At 37.2% G+C, this 22,166-nt stretch overlaps 2 protein-coding genes across 2 annotated transcripts in view; one reads left to right on the forward strand and one right to left on the reverse strand.

Annotated features, from left to right (window-relative positions):
• Positions 1-4,255, reverse strand: part of LOC137063323 (LYR motif containing 4) — a 101,791-nt gene extending 97,536 nt beyond the window's left edge. The window contains exon 1 of the mRNA XM_067434392.1: positions 4,017-4,255. Coding sequence (XP_067290493.1) covers positions 4,017-4,102 — 86 coding nt within the window. The 5' untranslated portion in view covers positions 4,103-4,255. The remainder of the gene's footprint in view (positions 1-4,016) is intronic.
• fars2 (phenylalanyl-tRNA synthetase 2, mitochondrial) overlaps positions 4,237-22,166 on the forward strand; it is a 217,574-nt gene continuing 199,644 nt past the window's right edge. Inside the window, exon 1 of the mRNA XM_067434390.1 lies at positions 4,237-4,370. The gene's annotated coding sequence lies outside the window, so the exon portion shown is untranslated. The remainder of the gene's footprint in view (positions 4,371-22,166) is intronic.

A 22,166-nucleotide genomic window follows, 5' to 3' on the forward strand; every position in this document is an offset into this window, starting at 1 on the left:
CTCCTAAAACACTAAAACCAATTGGCTAAACAAAGATATCAGTTGCCTGAACTCATTTAACTAATTGTGCAGTCTGTTGTCAATACCTTACACCATTTCACATGGTAAAACACAATTTGCAATCCTTTACTTAGACTTTTCACTGTTTTCAGCAAAACTCTAAACACATTCTCAAAACGCATTCTCTAATGCACATTTCATTCATACTGGTAAACTCAAGTGGCAACAAGCAAATACAAATAGAGAACAAATGCCATTGATTGAACACAACCACTCAAAACTGATTTAACTTGTTTCAAATGATGAGACACATTGTAGACTGTATAATGAACAATGAACAAAATTGTATGGCCCTGAACATTTTGCTTTCCATTTGTTAACGGTACTGACTGCTCAATTTTGACTGGTTGCAGGTTCATTTCAACAAAGAACAAGAATAACAGTATCACAGAGACAAAGGACAAGTTTGTAATATGCGAGACGGATCTCACGAAAATGCGTATAAATAGTACGAGTTTGCAATCTCATGGAATGTATATTTTGGCGTGCTTATGGTACGCGGTTTTTCACGTGCATATGATACGCACTTTATGGCGTATTATACACACGAACATACGAACGTTAAAAAATAATTTTGCCGTATAAATCGCACAATAAATTAAATTCGTGCTATACACATTTCATGAGAACGAGTTGATAAAAAACGAGGGAACAAAGAGGAAGAACAAAAAATTGCAAAGCAGAGCATAGTCATTTCCGATCAGTTCTGAGCTATGTGATGAACATGTTTTCGTTCATCAAAAGACAATGACAGAAAAAAATATGAAATTTGTATTGAGATTAAAAATGTACTTCTCCCTGAGAACTGTTTTGAACAATGTGTTTTCTATTTTTTAGTGTATTGTTTTTGATTGCTTGATCGTGTACATCATTTTGATGATATTTGAAATGAATTTGAATTTGTTTGTGATTTGAGAGCAGTATTTGATTTTGAACGCAGGTAAAACTGTTTTGAGGCGAAAGTTTCATTTTGCCAGAGGAGTCAGAGGTTTTGAATAGTGCTTGAAGAGGAGGTTTTGTGTTTAATGTTTTCAGAAAATGGGGTTTTAGAAATAGTGTTTTGGCAATTGAGAAAAACTGTAAACTCTGCAGATCAAGAATGGGATGTCATTACAGTTCATTTTGCATGTAAAGGCAGGCGTCCCAAAACTTTTGGCGCATCATACACTTCAGTAAAGCTCAGTGATCTGCTGTGCCGTCCCACTCAAGTTTAATTGTGGGATATAGAGCTGCTTAAAGCATACATTAGAGTAGACCCTCTGTGAAAATCGAGGTGCTCCCCGAGGAGAAGGGCTTAGGGAAGTTTGCAAGTGCGTGTCTAAATGTGGAGTGGAACGCAGCCCAGGAGCAGAGCTTGCACCTTTGGGCTTTGGCCTAGACTTACGGTACGTTTACACGATAACCATGTACTAAACACTGAAGTTTTTTCTTTGTGTTTTTTGCCTACTTGCCTCGCAGCTCACATGAACTGATCTTCTCTTCCGCCTTAATATCAGTTCCAGCGCAAAATAAACATTCATGTATAACTAAGTGTGTTAAAAGATAGAGAACAAATTACAGAAATCTGTATTTTGTCTAATCGCTCAATTAGGGTTTCAACCGCAGAAGACGTCAGTAAAACAGCTTATAAACAATGTCATGTAATGTCACATTTACCTCAGAAAAAAACATATCCAGTGTCCATAAACCCGTTAGTCAGCTAGAACAATGTACTCTTGAGAGGAGCATTTTAAGAAATATATGCACTATATTACATGTTCATTTTCATTTTTTATGTTCTTCAATATGCATGTAAGAATAAATGAAGATTATGACAGCCACCATTTAAATGTTTATATTTAATATAATTTTATTATTAAAAAAAAACAATCCCATCATTAAGTGTAATTTAATTGTTTGCATACAAATTGGTGATTTTTTTCCTTCAATAATATTGTAGACTAAAGTATAGTAGGCCAAAACTGACTCCCAGAATTTACAGCATTAGTTAAGAGATTTGTTTTTCTTGAGAAAATGTGCCATGTATTGTAGATTATATATAATCGAAATATAATCTATATCAAATTAAATTGTGAAATGTGTCAATTCACAGCCCTAGATACTATTTACAAATAATTCCATGAGAAGGCAACGTTAGGCTAAATGTTCAAAAGAACAGCATTTATTTGACATAGAAAGCTTGCTACATTATACATGTCTTTACTGTCACTTTTGATCAAGCATTATTTTCAGAGGTGGTAAAAGTACTCAAAAGTTATACTCGAGTGAAAGTATATATACCTTAATGAAAAAATACTCCAGTAAAAGTAGAAAGTCCTCCATTCAAACATCACTTGAGTAAAAGTACAAAAGTATCTGATTTAAAAGGTACTCAAGTACCGAAAGTAAAAAGTAAATATTCAAATGAACTGTAAATATCAATAAGCAGATAAAATCTTTTGGGACTGATATGCAATGCTTTAATTGAACAAATGTTAAGATTAGATACTGCAATTAAGAATGTGTTAGATTTGCAATTAATAGGAGACAATGAAGCACCTTAACGCAGTATAGGGGTTAAACTTAACATTGACATGTTCCATAACATTAGCAGCATAAAACAGATGAGGAGCAAGATACTATTAACTAATTCAAAATTAATTCAAAAGCCATAACCACAATGACATATTACGTAACAATTAGTTAATAGTCATGTGCCTCAACAAAAAAGTTATGATATAATTTTGCCAATTGTTATGATTAATAATTAATTAAACAGACAACCGAGAGTCGGAATGCATGGCTTTGAATACATGAATTTACATTATTAGTTCATGTAATATGTTATTAGGGAATTAATGATGTCATATTTAATTAATAGAAATTCATGTATTACTTAATCTATTAATCATAGAGAATGTTCATTAGTTGCTGATGCAGTAATCATTAATAAATGGTTTAGTTCTTCATTAGTAATACATTAACTCATGATTATCTGAGCATTAGTTAGGCATGAATTATAATAGTGCACCTGTATTGTAAAATGTTACCGATGTTTTCATAGTAAATAGTGTGCCGCAAAATAAAAAAGTTGGGGAAACACTGAGCTAAAGTTAGTGTGGCAAACCTGACTTGTCAGCTTTTTTCCAAGTCTATACCCGACTGGATCATCCATGACCGACCTGACCGGTTTGGAAATCAAGTGTAATAAATACTTAATACTTGGAGCGGGCATGGGGAAATGTATTGGAGTAAAAAGTACACTTTGCCTTTAATATTGTAGTGGAGTAAGAGTAAAAGTAGATGCAAATAAAATATACTCAAGTAAAGTACAGATCCCCGAAAAAAATACTTAAGTAAAGTATCAAAGTATTTTTACTTGAGTACTTACCACCCCTGATTATTTTCTTTAATTTCTCTCAAAGATTTAGGATTTTACTGACCCTACACTTTTGATTGGTAGTGAATAATATCTCACACACACACACACACACACACACACACACACACACACACACACACACACACACACACACACACACACACACAAATGTAATTTAGATTTAACGCTGTTCTTTTGAACTTTAAACAGTAAAAGTATTTCACACTATTACTGCAGCCATGGTGAGCAGAAGGCACTGAACATTAACAATGTTGAATGATCATTAAAAAATAATAATCTGAAACTTGTGAACTAAAATATATGCATGTTATGAATAAATGAAGATTTTATGATAGCCACCATTTAAATGTTTATATTTAATATAAACATTAAAATTATATATATATATATATATATATATATATATATATATATATATATATATATATATATATATATATATATATATTTGTTTAAGAATGTATCGAGATGAATATTATTCAAACGAATCTGACAGCATGAGTCAATAAAAGCCAGACACAATTGCATAAATGACACTAGCCCGTACTGCTGATAAATACATTCGTATAATCACCTGTAGTTATACGAGGGGAATTTCTTGCTCTCTTTCAAAAGAAGTCTGTAGAGTGACAGTACATGCTCTCTGCCGGACGCCGCCATGATGGAAACAAAGCTGTCAGTTCGACGCAAGGACCCAAGAACAGCTTTTAGAAGCGCGCCTGAACACACACATTCACTTTAGTGTTAAAATATACGATCCACACTGATTTTCCGGTCAAATTGAGGAAGTATTTTATATCTAACATATCTGAAGGTAGTATAGTATACGTGGTGTGTTATACATTAATATATACTATGAGATCTGGTGTTTATATAGATCAGGCACATCAGCGGTCGTCTCAAAAACACCACGCGCGTCCAGACAGAGGTGAGTGAGGGGTTATTCAGTAGTTTCATGCGTTGATTTGCACACATTTATTCTGTGTTTGTTAATTATGATTGCGAATGATTGTCCGTGTGATCATTTGGTGGCTGTTATTTGAAGTGTGGCATGCCAGTATTGTGTTGTCCGTTTGAATATGAGTTGCAGGCTAGCTAGAGCTTGATCATGAGTCTGAGCAGAATAATTAAAATTAAATTCCTCGCACTAACACAAACAGAATATCTGCTGTTTGTATTGGTAACTTAGTTATCCTGCAATAAAATATAACTGACTCTTTAAACTAAGCTATGATGTGTTTTAATGGTGTCAGATTTTCAGACCAGTGCTGCTGTTCACTATTGGTTTCCACACTGCTGCTTTTTATATGTATAGGCTACAAATAACACCACTTTTTATGTGAACTTTTGTAATATGATAACTGAACTTTTGTGTGTTTAAATATGTTTGGTCTCATTAACCTGTTGACTGTCATTTAAAGGCACATTAGGCGGTGTGGGGGAGTAACAAAATACATGTACCGGCGTTACGTATTCAGAATACAAATGATGAGTAACTGTATTCCGTTACAGTTACAATTTAAATAGCTGGTGTTAAGAATACAGTTACTTTGTTGAAATCAATGGATTACATGATAAAACTTTTCTGTTTCACAAGTTTATTCACTTTCTAAATAAATTAAAGCAATCCGATGCATTTCCCAGAAGCCCCAATTATGAAAAAAGTGTTTTCAGACACTGTCTGATTATTCACAATTGAGTCGGATGAGGAGCAGCGGGAACTACAGGTAGAGATGGAGCCAGAACATTGTTTATATCTTGGAAATTAAAAAAGCATTTCACATTAAAGTAAGAGAAAGGAGAACGAAATGCAACCTCTGCTTGCCAGCAACCAACCTCCTTCCAGCATCCAAAGACTCCACCTCCAACCGGAAGAAGTTTTGTAATATCTTCAGATATCCATTAATAATGCAGACTCTTCAATTTCCATCTAATATATATGTAGGCCTACTGGAGAGAAATCGAAAAACCTTAGCCTAATGAGCGTTTAAGTATTAAATTAGTCTATTCTGCACTCAAGCGCACAAATAAAGCTTGCCACAAAGCACCGGCAACAGTAATGATTATGATTGTGTAAACAATAGCAAGGAGACTTTTTAATTGTTTATTAAAAAAATAGTGTTTTCTGTGTCAGTGTCAGCTGCAAAGATGATGCTGAAGATGCTTACTCGTCGTCATCTCCGCAGTGAACGCGCCAAGAGAGAAATGCACATTACAAAATCAGAGAGGGGCCTATTTCTTTTAGTTTTTAATGGTTTAGATTAAAATACATTTCAAGCTTTCTATTGACTTATCTCATGTCTGTGACGCAGCCTATAATGCTGAGAGTTTCGGTTCATTTGTGATCGCTCCTGCGCCTCCATATATTGTCCGCTATATGTGCTTCTTATTTATTAAATACAGGAAATTGGTTGATGTAACATTGATTAAAATTGTTACATTTATATCAAACAAAATTAACTTTAAAGAAAGGCTTTGTACAAAACAAAACAAAAGTGTTTAATAATTTCTGACTTGCTCCAGGTCTTCCGACATGACGTGTCCAAACTTCCTGGTGCTGTTTACTTTTCATATTCAGCATGGTTTAAATAAAATAAAATAAAAACATTATATTTAAACATAAATATGTAACTTAAAGGTGCACTTTGCAACTTTCCGTACACTGGAGGGCGCCTGTTCTAAACAAAGGCGTAGTTTGATGACACCAAGTGTGAGCGCAGCATCTTGGGACATGTGGTCTTCACCTCACAGCCGGTGGAAAATAGGACTCGGGCAGAAATCATGTTGATGGATGCGGTTATTAACGTTACTGTAGTGTAAAGCAGAGCAGGAGCGAGTGTTGTGGAGCTGAGCACGGCCGCTGGAGTGATTGTTACACAAGCACACGGCTCGCGAACACCGGGACTTTTATTATGACGGGACGGGACACAGTCGCCGGGCGGCCGCACTTCCGCTTTTTCCGGTCATGATTATAAGGTAAAGCAGCTCTGTTTATCATGTCAGATACATTTAAGTGTGTTTAAAATGATGTTCTGACGTTACTCTGTGTGTTCGCTTGGCGCTGCTGTGACAACTTCACACTGCTAAGAGTAAAGCGATTCTGCAGAATAAAACCGAGGTTAACGCAGATATGACGCATATGATAGACGACTCCCTCAAAGGCTATGCTGACACGTCCCGGTCCTTGGTTAAAACATTTGGGATATTGTAAGTACTCAACTGAACAAAATAACACTGGCCTAGTGGTTTTTGGATATTGTACTGCAAAAATACTACATAGTACACCTTTAATACAACAAGTATATTTGGATCATTAAGGCCATCCTTAAAAATATTTTGGTTTGCAGTAACAGTAAAAAAAAAAATTAAAAAAGGGTCGTTAGGTAGGTCAAACATTTTTTTTTTTTCAAATTTTAATGTAAAAAAAAAAAGTAAATTTTTGGTGATGGTGATTACGTAGGTATGAATTTAAACTGACTGGGTCTTCAAGCCGTGCCTTCGGGCGCATAGGTTAATTGCAGGCTATATAGACCACAAACAAATTGAAATATTTGTCAAAAACATGTTTATTGCATAAATTTCAGGTGCATTCATTAAGAAAAGGTTCCTACCACCGCTAGCTGTCATTGACTCATAGCTGTCAACCCTCCCTTTTTTTCTGGGTTTCTCAGGTATTTTACCTCTTTTCCCGCTGTCTTCCCTTTTTAGTATTTTCCAGTGATATGTATTGTATATGATATGTATATGTATTCGTATTTTTACGCTCGATTGTGTTAACTCAGAACACGCAACTATCTGTATCTCTGAAGTGGCTTGCACTTGTTGCTAAACCAACGCATATGGTGATATAGACTAGTGTATTTGAATATTAAAAAGATTTTTATTTTTATTTTATGAATTCTAATTAAGCAGCTATAACCTACTCTTTACTGGTAAATATTACAGTAAACAAACATCACAGACAATGGCAGACCATTTTTTTTTTGACGTTATTTTATTTTTGTAATATTATGTATTGTCTCTGTTTTTTTGGAGAGACACTGCCCCTCTTTCCTCCTTCTTGACAGCCTACATTTAGAATAATAGCTTTGATTAGCATTAATGATGAAAAAGGTTTAAAAATCGTGATTGTTTGGATTGTTTTTCCTGCCGTCGAGCCACAGCCATTCACTAAATCAGTGTTTCCCAACCTTTTTTCAGTCATGGCACCCATTGAAAATTTTCTAATTTTGTGACACCCCCATACATATGTTACACTAGGGGTGTAATTGCTCACGGCTCGGTTTGTATCACGGTTTTAGGTTCACGGTTTCAGTACGGTTTGGTATTTGGTGGTGGTGGCTGAGGAGATTCCCCCCTTCTATATGTAAAGCGATTTGGGTGTCTAGAAAAGCGCTATAAAAATGTAATGAATTATTGTTATTTGCCATGCTCAGGGAAAGAAAGAACTACTGTCAAATAAAAATAAAGAAAATAAGAACAAAAAACTTAAATACAAGCAGCAGCACAAATAAATACAATTGAGCAAAGATACTAATAAAATAAACAATGCTTTTCAGATTTTTTCAGGTAGATCTAACATTAGTTTTTAGGTAGAGAAATTGAATAAATGAATCAAGTGTAAAATAACTGCACATGTAACTGTTTAAATTAAAGATCAATCCTTTTTAAAATTACAAAAGCTATTCAATCAAGAGCAGTGAGTGATGTCCTTATCTTTTGTTTGACAGACAGCAGAAGGCTACTGCCCCTTTAAGACCTAATACAGGGATATGCTCGTCTTTCTCGACTGTATACAGTTCACTTAAAGGGGGGGTGAAACACTCACTTTCAGTCAGTGTCATGTCAATCTTGAGTACCTATAGAGTAGCATTGCATCCTGCATATCTCCGAAAAGTCTTTATTAGGGGTTCAAGCACGAAGTGCTGAACACCTATTGTATTTGTACTGATTTTTAGGGGTTCAAGCATGAAATGCTGAAACCCTATTGTAATTGTACTGATTTTTATTATTATTATTATTCTGCCGTAAAACTCATCGTGCAGACCAAACCGTAAATGCTAGAGACTTCAAACTTTGTCAATAGGTAGTCCAAAAATCGAGGAGAGGTTATCAAATTATGAGCCAGATTGGCCAATAGGTGGCGCTACAGCAACCAAAAACGCGAAATGGCTCATAACTCCTAAACCGTTGCTTCTAAGGGTCAAGTGTCTTATATCATTGGAAAGCTGAGACCTTGGCGAACAAAACGTATATCTCCGATTTCATTTCATTTCATTTCCGGTATGCAAATTTTTCCGCCATTTTGAATTTTGTCAAAAACCTACTTTTGCGAACTAGTCCCTGGTTTTTTGACATATCGGAACCAAACCAGTGCCAAAATGTTCTCTCTAGTCTGAATATCAATAATTATCAAAAAAAAGTAGAAATTTTGACTCATGAACGAAAAGGGGCGTGGAAATGTACATTTAAGGCGGAGCCTATTTTATTAAAGAGGCTATAACTCCAGCAAGAAATGAGATATCTTCACCAAACTTGGTACACATGTTTATGGGCTCAGTCTTTGGTCACGATAAAAAAATTGCGACGATTGGCCACTTGGTGGCGCTATAACATGGAAAAAACACAAAAATGGCTATAACCACGCGACCGCTAGTCCGATTAACTTGAAAATTGGTAAACAGTGTCTTGGCCCAAGGTACCATGTCTGTCTATGAGAACATTGGCGTATCTCAAAAAACATGGCCGCCATCGGCCAATGAAATTTGAGCACCTATTAGACAGGGTTAACGGCGGTCCATCAGAACGAAACTCAGTGGGCATGTTTAACTCATGGTCCTAGAGGTCTGTAAGAATTTTGAAAGAAATTGGCCACTAGTTGGCGCTAACGAGTTTTATGGCTCTGCAATCACGTGGTGTTGCACACATCGGCAAAATATGCATATCATATGATAGATCTCCTCATGTTGAACAACTTTGCCTCTAGAACCATTGCTGTCAATAAAATCGTTAAATAATTATTTTCAATTATGTTAAAAACCTACTTTTATGAACTAGTCCCTAGTTTTTTGCCCAATCAGAACCAAACAAGTCTAGGACAATTCTCTGGACTCTCTAGATCAATAATTATCAAAAAAAGTGGATTTTTTTGCATTTGGATGGCTATAACAGGGCCATTTAGAAAAGAGGCGTGGCAAAATACACTCGAAAGCCTATAAATCCTAAGGGGAAACTCAAAACTTCACGAAAATTGTTGGGTATATGTGGCATAACATGTTGAAGACACATGCAAAGTTTTATGGAGATCGGAGTATAGGGGGCGCTATAAGTGTTAAAAAGCTTTGAAAACCATGTATTCCCTATGGTGAATCTCTGTAATCAGGTGGGGTTAAAACCGCCACATAATATGCATATGTTATGATAGATCTTCTCATACTGAACAACTTTGCCTCTATAACCAATACTGTCAATCAAATCTTTATTTAAATATTCACAATTATGTTAAAAACCTCGTTTTGCAAACTAGTCCTAGGTTTTTTGCCTGATCGGAACCAAACCACAGCAGTATGATTCTCTGCACTCTCCTGATCAATTCATATTTAGACTTTATAAAGTCACTATTATAAAATTTAAAATCACATTTTGTCAGTTTATCACTTCATTTCACCTGATATCTCTCAAATTCATTCAGTGCTTAAAAGCCTTTCATGCAAAAGGTGCCAAATGCTTAAAGACCTTAAATGGCTTGAACCCCGCTAAATGCTGCTCGCAGCTTTAATTAGGGGTTCAAGCACGAAGTGCTGAAACCCTATTGTAATTGTATTGATTTTTATTATTAGGGGTTCAAGCACGAAGTGCTGAAACCCTATTGTAATTGTATTGATTTTTATTATTATTATTATTATTATTATTATTAGGGGTTCAAGCACGAAGTGCTGAAACCCTATTGTAATTGTATTGATTTTTAGGGGTTCAAGCACGAAGTGCTGAACACCTATTGTATTTGTGCTGATTTTTATTATTATTATTTAGGGGTTCAAGCACGAAGTGCTGAACACCTATTGTATTTGTACTGATTTTTATTATTATTATTATTATTCAGCCGAAAAACGCATCGTGCAGACCAAACCGTAAGAGCTGGAAACTTGAAACTTTGTCAATAGGTAGTACAAAAATCGAGGAAAGGTTATCAAATTATGAGCCAGATTGGCCCATAGGTGGCGCTATAGCAATCAATTGCGCAAAATGGCTCATAACTCCTAAACCGTTTGGTCCACTCTCAAGTGTCTTATATCATTGGAAAGCTGCGACCATGACGAACAAAACGCAAATATCCGATTTCATTTCCGTCATTAAAAATTTTCCGCCATTTTGAATTTTGTTGAAAACCTACTTTTACGAACTAGTCCCTGGTTTTTTGACCGATCGGAACCAAACCTGTGCCAAAATGTTGTCTGTAGTCTGAATATGAACATTCATTGAGAAAAAGTTGAAATTTCGATTCACGGAAGATAAGGGGATCAAAATGGACGCTCAGGGCGGAGCCTATTTTACTAAAAAGACTATAACTCCAAAATGAAATGAGATATCTTCACCAAACTTGGTAAATTTGTGTATGGGTTAATTCTCTGGTCTCGATAAAAAAATCGCGACGATTGACCACTTGGTGGCGCTATAATGGGAAAAAAACATGAAAATAGCTATAACCACACGACCGCTAGTCCGATTGACCTGAAAATTGGTATGCAGTGTCTTGGCCCAAGGTACTATATAGGTCTATGAGGATATTGGTGTATCTCAAAAAACATGGCCGCCATCGGCCAATGAATTCGAGCACCTATTAGACGGGGTTAACAGAGGCCAATCCGAATGAAACTCAGTGGACATGTTTGACTCATGGTCCAATAGGTCTGTAAGAATTTTGAAAGAAATTGGCCACTAGTTGGCGCTAACGAGTTTTATGGCTCTGTTATCACGTGGTGTGGCACCCATCCACAAAATATTCATTTCATATGATAGATCTCCTCATACTGAACAACTTTGCCTCTAGAACTATTGCTGTCAATCAAATCATTAATTAAATTTTCGTAATTATGTTAAAAACCTACTTTTGCAAACTAGTCCCTGGTTTTTTGCCAGATCGGAACCAAACTAGTCAAGGATAATTCTCTGGACTCTCTAGATCAATAATCATTGAAAAAAAATTTAACTTTTACATTTGGATGGCTATAACAGGGCCATTTAGAAAAGAGGCGTGGCAAAATACACTCAAAAGCCTATAAATCCTAAGGGAAAACTCAAAACTTCACGAAAATTGTTGGGTATATGTGGCATACTATGCTGATAAAGCATGCAAAGTTTTAAAGAAATCGGACTATAGGTGGCGCTATAACTGTGAAAAAGCTTTAAAAACCATGCATTTCCTATGGTAAATTGCCTATATTGGCTGTAAATAGACTTTTCCATCTATTATTTCAGTGTTTAAAATCTTGCTAAATAAAACTTAATGTCTTTAATGCCTATGTGCTTAAAAGGCCTTAAAAGCTTGAACCCCGCTAAATGCTGCTTGCAGCTTTAATTATTATTATTATTATTATTATTCAGCCGAAAAACGCATCGTGCAGACCAAACCGTAAAGGCTGGAAACTTGAAACTTTGTCAATAGGTAGTACAAAAATCGAGGAAAGGTTATCAAATTATGAGCCAGATTGGCCTATAGGTGGCGCTATAGCAATCAATTGCGCAAAATGGCTCATAACTCCTAAACCGTTTGGTCCACACTCAAGTGTCTTATATCATTGGAAAGCTGAGACGTTGGCGAACATAACGTATATCTCCGATTTCATTTCCGTCATTAAAAGTTTTCGGCCATTTTGAATTTTGTTGAAAACCTACTTTTGCAAACTAGTCCCTGGTTTTTTGACTGATCGGAACCAAACCAGTGCCAAAATGTTGTCTGTAGTCTCAATATTAATATTCATTGAGAAAAAGTTGAAATTTCGATTCACGAAAGATAAGTGGATTCAAAATGGACGCTCAGGGCGGAGCCTATTTTACTAAAAAGACTATAACTCAATAATAAAATGAGATATCTTCACCAAACTTGGTACACATGTGTATGGGGTCAATTTGAGGTCACGATAAAAAAATCGCGACGATTGGCCACTTGGTGGCGCAATAATGTGAAAAAAACCTGCAAATAGCTATAACCATGCGACTGCTACTCCGATTTACCTGAAAATTGGTATGCAGTGTCTTGGCCCAAGGTAGCATGTATGTCTCTGAGGATATTGGCGTATCTCAAAAAACATGGCCGCCATCGGCCAATGAAGTTTGAGCACCTATTAGACAAGGTTATCGGAGGCCGATCGGAACGAAACTCGGTGGGCATGTTTGACTCATGGTCCTAGAGGTCTGTAAGAATTTTGAAAGAAATCGGCCACTAGTTGGCGCTATTGAGTTTTATGGCTCTGTAATCACGTGGTGTTGCACACATCGGCAAAATATGCATATCATTTGATAGATCTCCTCATGCTGAACAACTTTGCCTCTAGAACCAGTGCTGTCAATCAAATCGTTAATTAAATATTTGCAATTATGTTAAAAACCTACTTTTGCGAACTAGTCCCTGGTTTTTTGCCGGACCGGAACAAAACCAGTCTAGTACAATTCTATAGACTCTCTAGATAAATATTCATTGAAAAAAAGTTGAACTTTTGCATTTGAAAGGCTATAACAGGGCCAATTAGAAAAGAGGCGTGGCAAAATATACTCAAAAGCCTATAAATCCTAAGGGAATACTCAAAACTTCACGAAAATTGTTGGGTATGTGTGGCATACCATGCTAATGAAGCATGCAACGTTTTACAAAGATCGGAGTATAGGTGGCGCTATAAGTGTTAAAAAGCTTTAAAAACCATGCATTTCCTATGGTAAATTGCCCATATTGGCTGTAAATGGACTTTTCCATCTATTATTTTAGTGTTTAAAAGCTTGCTAAATAAAACTTAATGTCTTTAATTAGGGGTTCAAGCACGAAGTGCTGAAACACTATTGTAATTGTTAGGGTTTTTATTAGGGGTTCAAGCACGAAGTGCTGAAACCCTATTGTAATTGTACTGATTTTTATTATTATTATTATTAGGGGTTCAAGCACGAAGTGCTGAACACCTATTGTATTTGTGCTGATTTTTAGGGGTTCAAGCACGAAGTGCTGAAACCCTATTGTAATTGTACTGATTTTTATTAGGGGTTCAAGCACGAAGTGCTGAAACCCTATTGTAATTGTACTGATTTTTATTATTATTATTATTCTGCCGTAAAACTCATCGTGCAGACCAAACCGTAAATGCTAGAGACTTCAAACTTTGTCAATAGGTAGTCCAAAAATCGAGGAGAGGTTATCAAATTATGAGCCAGATTGGCCAATAGGTGGCGCTACAGCAACCAAAAACGCGAAATGGCTCATAACTCCTAAACCGTTCATCCTAAGGGTCAAGTGTCTTATATCATTGGAAAGCTGAGACCATGACGAACAAAACGTATATCTCCGATTTCATTTCCGGTATGCAAATTTTTCCGCCATTTTGAATTTTGTTAAAAACCTACTTTTGCGAACTAGTCCCTGGTTTTTTGACATATCAGAACCAAACCAGTGCCAAAATGTTCTCTCTAGTCTGAATATCAATAATTATCAAAAAAAAGTTGAAATTTTGACTCATGAACGAAAAGGGGCGTGGAAATGTACATTTAAGGCGGAGCCTATTTTACTAAAGAGGCTATAACTACAGCAAGAAATGAGATATCTTCACCAAACTTGGTACACATGTGTATGGGCTCAGTCTTTGGTCACGATAAAAAAATAGCGACGATTGGCCACTTGGTGGCGCTATAACATGGAAAAAACACAAAAAGGGCTATAACCACGCGACCGCTAGTCCGATTGACTGGAAAATTGGTATGCAATGTCTTGGCCCAAGGTACCATGTCTGTCTATGAGAACATTGGCGTATCTCAAAAAACATGGCCGCCATCGGCCAATGAAATTTGAGCACCTATTAGACAGGGTTAACGGAGGTCGATCGGAACAAAACTCAGTGGGCATGTTTATCTCATGGTCCTAGAGGTCTGTAAGAATTTTGAAAGAAATTGGCCACTAGTTGGCGCTAACGAGTTTTATGGCTCTGCAATCACGTGGCGTTGCACACATTGGCAAAATATGCATATCATATGATAGATCTCCTCATGTTGAACAACTTTGCCTCCAGAACCATTGCTGTCAATCAAATCATTAAATTAATATTTGCAATTATGTTAAAAACCTACTTTTGCGAACTAGTCCCTGGTTTTTTGCCCAATCAGAACCAAACCAGTCTAGGACAATTCTCTGGACTCTCTAGATCAATAATTATCAAAAAAAAGTAGATTTTTTGCATTTGGATGGCTATAACAGGGCCATTTAGAAAAGAGGCGTGGCAAAATACACTCAAAAGCCTATAAATCCTAAGGGAAAACTCAAAACTTCACGGAAATTGTTGGGTATATGTGGCATAACATGTTGAAGACACATGCAAAGTTTTATGGAGATCGGAGTATAGGGGGCGCTATAAGTGTTAAAAAGCTTTAAAAACCATGTATTCCCTATGGTGAATTGCCTGTATTGGCTGTAAATGGTATTTTCAATCTCTGTAATCAGGTGGCGTTAAAACAGCCACATAACATGCATATATTATGATAGATCTTCTCATACTGAACAACTTTGCCTCTATAACCAATACTGTCAATCAAATCTTTATTTAAATATTCACAATTATGTTAAAAACCTCGTTTTGCAAACTAGTCCTTGGTTTTTTTGCCTGATTGGAAACAAACCACAGCCGTATGATTCTCTGGACTCTCCTGATCAATAGTTATCAAAAACATGTTGAACTTTACACTTTGGGGAGCTATAACAGGATCATTTAGAGAATAGGTGTGGTAAAGCATGCTCAAAAGCCTATTAATCCTGAACGAAAACTCAAAACTTCACAAAAATAGGTGGTGTGTGTGTGTGTGTGTGTGTGTGTGTGTGTGTGTGTGTGTGTGTGTGTGTGTGTGTGTGTGTGTGTGTGTGTGTGTCTCTGTCTGTCTGTCTTCTGTCATGCTAGCAAACAGCACTTCCAACATGCTACACATGCTAGCAGTGATTAGCTAAGTGTTAAATCAGGCAAAGAACATAGTAAGAACTCTATAAACATTATAGTAACCATCTGTGACAACTAACAACTGCCTAGCAACACCATAACAACCATCAAGAACAACCTAGCAACCACCTAGCAACATGTTTGTCATGTTAGCAAAGTAAAATAGTAATTTTGTCATACTATTGATTAATATTGTTCTATAATTCATATTTAGACTTTATAAAGTCACTACTATAATATTTAAAATCACATTTTGTCAGTTTTTCACTTCATTTCACCTGATATCTCTCAAATTCATTCAGTGCTTAAAAACCTTTCATGCAAAAGGCGTCAAATGCTTAAAGACCTTAAATTGCTTGAACCCCGCTAAATGCTGCTCGCAGCTTTAATTATTATTATTATTATTATTATTCTGCCGTAAAACTCATCGTGCAGACCAAACCGTAAATGCTAGAGACTTCAAACTTTGTCAATAGGTAGTCCAAAAATCGAGGAGAGGTTATCAAATTATGAGCCAGATTGGCCAATAGGTGGCGCTACAGCAACCAAAAACGCGAAATGGCTCATAACTCCTAAACCGTTCATCCTAAGGGTCAAGTGTCTTATATCATTGGAAAGCTGAGACCATGACGAACAAAACGTATATCTCCGATTTCATTTCCGGTATGCAAATTTTTCCGCCATTTTGAATTTTGTCAAAAACCTACTTTTGCGAACTAGTCCCTGGTTTTTTGACATATCAGAACCAAACCAGTGCCAAAATGTTCTCTCTAGTCTGAATATCAATAATTATCAAAAAAAAGTTGAAATTTTGACTCATGAACGAAAAGGGGCGTGGAAATGTACATTTAAGGCGGAGCCTATTTTACTAAAGAGGCTATAACTACAGCAAGAAATGAGATATCTTCACCAAACTTGGTACAGATATGTATGGGCTCAGTCTTTGGTCACGATAAAAAAATCGCGACGATTGGCCACTTGGTGGCGCTATAACATGGAAAAAACACAAAAAGGGCTATAACCACGCGACCGCTAGTCCGATTGACTTGAAAATTGGTATGCAATGTCTTGGCCCAAGGTACCATGTCTGTCTATGAGAACATTGGCGTATCTCAAAAAACATGGCCGCCATCGGCCAATGAAATTTGAGCACCTATTAGACAGGGTTAACAGAGGTCGATCGGAACAAAACTCAGTGGGCATGTTTAACTCATGGTCCTAGAGGTCTGTAAGAATTTTGAAAGAAATCGGCCTCTAGTTGGCGCTAACGAGTTTTATGGCTCTACAATCACGTGGCGTTGCACACATCGGCAAAATATGCATATCATATGATAGATCTCCTCATGTTGAACAACTTTGCCTCTAGAACCATTGCTGTCAATCAAATCATTAAATAAATATTTGCAATTATGTTAAAAACCTACTTTTGCGAACTAGTCCCTGGTTTTTTGCCCAATCAGAACCAAACCAGTCTAGGACAATTCTCTGGACTCTCTAGATCAATAATTATCAAAAAAATGTAGATTTTTTGCATTTGGATGGCTAAAACAGGGCCATTTAGAAAAGAGGCGTGGCAAAATACACTCAAAAGCCTATAAATCCTAAGGGGAAACTCAAAACTTCACGGAAATTGTTGGGTATATGTGGCATAACATGTTGAAGACACATGCAAAGTTTTATGGAGATCGGAGTATAGGGGGCGCTATAAGTGTTAAAAAGCTTTGAAAACCATGTATTCCCTATGGTGAATCTCTGTAATCAGGTGGGGTTAAAACAGCCACATAATATGCATATATTATGATAGATCTTCTCATACTGAACAACTTTGCCTCTATAACCAATACTGTCAATCAAATCTTTATTTAAATATTCACAATTATGTTAAAAACCTCGTTTTGCAAACTAGTCCTAGGTTTTTTGCCTGATCGGAACCAAACCACAGCAGTATGATTCTCTGCACTCTCCTGATCAATTCATATTTAGACTTTATAAAGTCATTATTATAATATTTAAAATCACATTTTGTCAGTTTATCACTTCATTTCACCTGATATCTCTCAAATTCATTCAGTGCTTAAAAGCCTTTCATGCAAAAGGTGTCAAATGCTTAAAAACCTTAAATGGCTTGAACCCCGCTAAATGCTGCTCGCAGCTTTAATTATTATTATTATTATTATTATTCTGCCGTAAAACTCATCGTGCAGACCAAACCGTAAATGCTAGAGACTTCAAACTTTGTCAATAGGTAGTCCAAAAATCGAGGAGAGGTTATCAAATTATGAGCCAGATTGGCCAATAGGTGGCGCTACAGCAACCAAAAACGCGAAATGGCTCATAACTCCTAAACCGTTCATCATAAGGGTCAAGTGTCTTATATCATTGGAAAGCTAAGACCTTGGCGAACAAAACGTATATCTCCGATTTCATTTCCGGTATGCAAATTTTTCCGCCATTTTGAATTTTGTCAAAAACCTACTTTTGCGAACTACTCCCTGGTTTTTTGACATATCAGAACCAAACCAGTGCCAAAATGTTCTCTCTAGACTGAGTATCAATAATTATCAAAAAAAAGTTGAAATTTTGACTCATGAACGAAAAGGGGCGTGGAAATGTACATTTAAGGCGGAGCCTATTTTACTAAAGAGGCTATAACTCCAGCAAGAAATGAGATATCTTCACCAAACTTGGTACACATGTTTATGGCCTTAGTTTTTGGTCACGATAAAAAAATCGCGACGATTGGCCACTTGGTGGCGCTATAACATGGAAAAAACACAAAAAGGGCTATAACCACGCGACCGCTAGTCTGATTGACTTGAAAATTGGTAAGCAGTGTCTTGGCCCAAGGTACCATGTCTGTCTATGAGAACATTGGCGTATCTAAAAAAACATGGCCGCCATCGGCCAATGAAATTTGAGCACCTATTAGACAGGGTTAACGGAGGTCGACCAGAACGAAACTCAGTAGGCATGTTTGACTCATGGTCCTAGAGGTCTGTAAGAATTTTGAAAGAAATCGGCCACTAGTTGGCGCTAACGAGTTTTATGGCTCTGCAATCACGTGGTGTTGCACACATCGGCAAAATATGCATATCATATGATAGATCTCCTCATGTTGAACAACTTTGCCTCTAAAACCATTTCGGTCAATCAAATTGTTAAATAAATATTTGCAATAATGTTAAAAACCTACTTTTGCGAACTAGTCCCTGGTTTTTTGCGCAATCAGAACCAAACCAGTCTAGGACAATTCTCTGGACTCTCTAGATCAATAATTATCAAAAAAAAGTTGATTTCTTGCATTTGGATGGCTATAACAGAGCCATTTAGAAAAGAGGCGTGGCAAAATACACTCAAAAGCCTATAAATCCTAAGAGGAAACTCAAAACTTCACGAAAATTGTTGGGTATATGTGGCATAACATGTTGAAGACACATGCAATGTTTTATGGAGATCGGAGTATAGGGGGCGCTATAAGTGTTAAAAAGCTTTGAAAACCATGTATTCCCTATGGTGAATTGCCTGTAAATGGTATTTTCCATCTTTGTAATCAGGTGGGGTTAAAACAGCCACATAATATGCATATATTATGATAGATCTTCTCATACTGAACAACTTTGCCTCTAAACTAGTCCTAGGTTTTATGCCTGATCGGAACCAAACCACAGCAGTATGATTATCTGCACTCTCCTGATCAATTCATATTTAGACTTTATAAAGTCACTATTATAATATTTAAAATCACATTTTGTCAGTTTATCACTTCATTTCACCTGATATCTCTCAAATTCATTCAGTGCTTAAAAACCTTTCATGCAAAAGGCGTCAAATGCTTAAAGACCTTAAATGGCTTGAACCCCGCTAAATGCTGCTCGCAGCTTTAATTTTTTTAATAATTATATAAGAAAGATGCGCTGTTCCGAGTCTTTCCGAAAAAAGCAGAGCGGGTGGGGGCGTGTCGTGTGAGCGGAGCTAAATAATGACGTGTGCAGCAGCGCGCTGTGTGTTGAGTCGAGTGCATCCCTAACAGCGGGAAAAAAACTTTATTCAAAATAAAAATATGGCTTTTAATCAGATACAGCCATACATCTATGATCCGGAATCAGACCCAGAGGCTGCAGTTGAACAGGAGCAGCAGCAAAAACGACTAGAGCAGGACGTCTGTATGTGGTACAAGTTATACACTAACTATATAATATGCTTAGCGGCTTGTGTTATTTACATATTTATACTTGAATTATATCGTCGTATTTTTGTCTTTGAAGGTGTGCATGTGGGAAGTGCAGTTGTGCACGTGTGTTTGTGTGTTTACGCGTGGTTTGTGTAGACAGTAAGCGGACTAAAAAAAACACAGACATTTGAAGCAGTCTCACTCACCCTTCTAACGTTGGGACTGCTCCATCATTCAGCATTAGGCGATTGGGAAAATGCGGCGTCGAGCTGGGCCTTGTTTATGAAACAGTCGGCACCGAAATGCAGCGAACAGATATAAACATTCGCGCAACTCAGTTGCTGATCCGGAAAAGCAAATTACATCCACTGTTGCCTTAACGCGGGGTTTGGGGGAATCTGTGCAGGACTGTCTTGGTCTGGCAACCAAAAACGCACTTTTTTGGTGACATTATGTGCTATGTGTAATTGTCACCTGTCCAGCATCCTACAAGCCAGCACTTTGATGGGCGTAGCCTGTTACTTTCGCTCTCTCTCTCTCTCTCATGCGCTTCCGGTAGAATTGTCCGTAAGGCCCATACAAGGAAATTCCGCCCCCATTAACGTCAAAGGGGACGCATGATCGCAAAAAACTTGCCGAAACTTATGACTAACCGGAAGTAGTATTTTTGACAAAGAAATACTCCCATCAAACGTCCACCTTAACTTTTGAAACTTTGTCTATGTTTAGTATGGGATTCCAAGTCTTTAACAGTGTAAAAAGATCAGTATGCATGAAACAGCATTTCACCCCCCCTTTAAGGCATCAGACTGTCTGCTTGGATACTCATCAAGATCGACATGTTGATATACTTTTTCCGTTGAAGCGCAAGACTTGAAGAACTCAATATTTGCGCGCTGTGACACGTGCGCGCCCGCTTTTGGACGAGCACACAGAGACAGCTTCTCTCACTGCAGAGTTCTCATTCGCGTCTTCTGGCGAATATACTGGGTGATGATGGCGAAATGACTGGTCATACGGCAGCACTCGCATGCATTGAACACAGTTTACAAAGATAGACCGTTTTGACCACGTTCTTCTTTTATTATCACTGTTGTAGTGTAGTCTGTCTCTGAGGAGCCAGCACGTGTATCCATCGACAGAACTTTACATAAAGCATTAATTTTCAAGTTACAACCAGTGCCGCCGCTCCCACCACGCGCTGCGGTCGAGAAAAACACACGCTACCCATAGCAACGCGTTATGGTTATGACAAAGATATTTCAGACTGACAGAGACAAGATAGATAAACATGGCTTTTCCGCCATTTGTTACTGTTTTGTACACGTTGTTATATTAATTATAATTCAAATTCTGTTTTATTGGCCACAATATAGTAATGATGAATGTTGAGAGGGTCACTTTTGATTTATTTTCAAAAAGGGCAGGGGCTCAAACCCCCAAAGCCCTCCCCTCTGCAGTGCACTTGGCTGGTGTGTGTAACGTGTCCATGGTCCTGACTCCGGTCACAAAATGCGGCGATTCGGCGAAATCTCCGACAGGGCTTTAATAGTCTAACGTTACAGTGAATGAGAGAATGAGCCGAAACGAACGCACGTGGAGGCCATAGACATCCGTTAACCTTAGTGTAAACATAGATGACGTCACGGGTTTTTCTATAAAATAAAGAACGTAGCCTTCGTATGTAGACCCAGGCAATTTATATATTTATAATACTTACTAAAATATATTTCATATTATTGTATTACTTTTGTATTAGTTGTTTGAAGAGTAAAAAAAGAAATTGGTCGGTCTAATGCAAATATACAACCGGCAAGTCGGTCGGACTAAAAGGAAAAAAAAAAAAAAATTTGAGTCGGCCCTAAATTGACAGGGTCGGTCGGGTTACGGCAAACAAGAATATTTTTAAGGATGGCCTAATCGACATACATTTATCCTTAACGGGAAAAGACTGTAAAAACGCTACGGTGAAAAACTGTTCGTTGGTTAACAGACAGTTTCCATACTGTATACAGTCAATAACGGGTATAGAGCATACCTAAAGATTTAGGGTGCGTTCACACTTGTAGTTCGGTTCGTTTGGTTCGTTTGGTCCGGACCAAAAAACAAAAACAAACATAATAGTCCTGGTCCGCTTAGCGTTCACACGGGCATTTTTAACAGCGAACCTAAAGTTACCGAACCAAAGGCACAGGGAGACGCTCACAACCTGATTGGTCGGCTTATATGACGTAGGAGCTCGTTTACCGAACATTCAAAACAATGCTGTGTGCGGATTACACGCGCGGGCATTTTATGCGTGTACATATGGCATTATTTTTTACCAGAGAACTAATGAAGAGCTCATGAAATGTTCACAACATTCAAAACA

Source organism: Pseudorasbora parva, chromosome 24 (genome assembly GCF_024679245.1).
Source record: "Pseudorasbora parva isolate DD20220531a chromosome 24, ASM2467924v1, whole genome shotgun sequence".
In the NCBI taxonomy this organism is placed as follows: domain Eukaryota; kingdom Metazoa; phylum Chordata; class Actinopteri; order Cypriniformes; family Gobionidae; genus Pseudorasbora; species Pseudorasbora parva.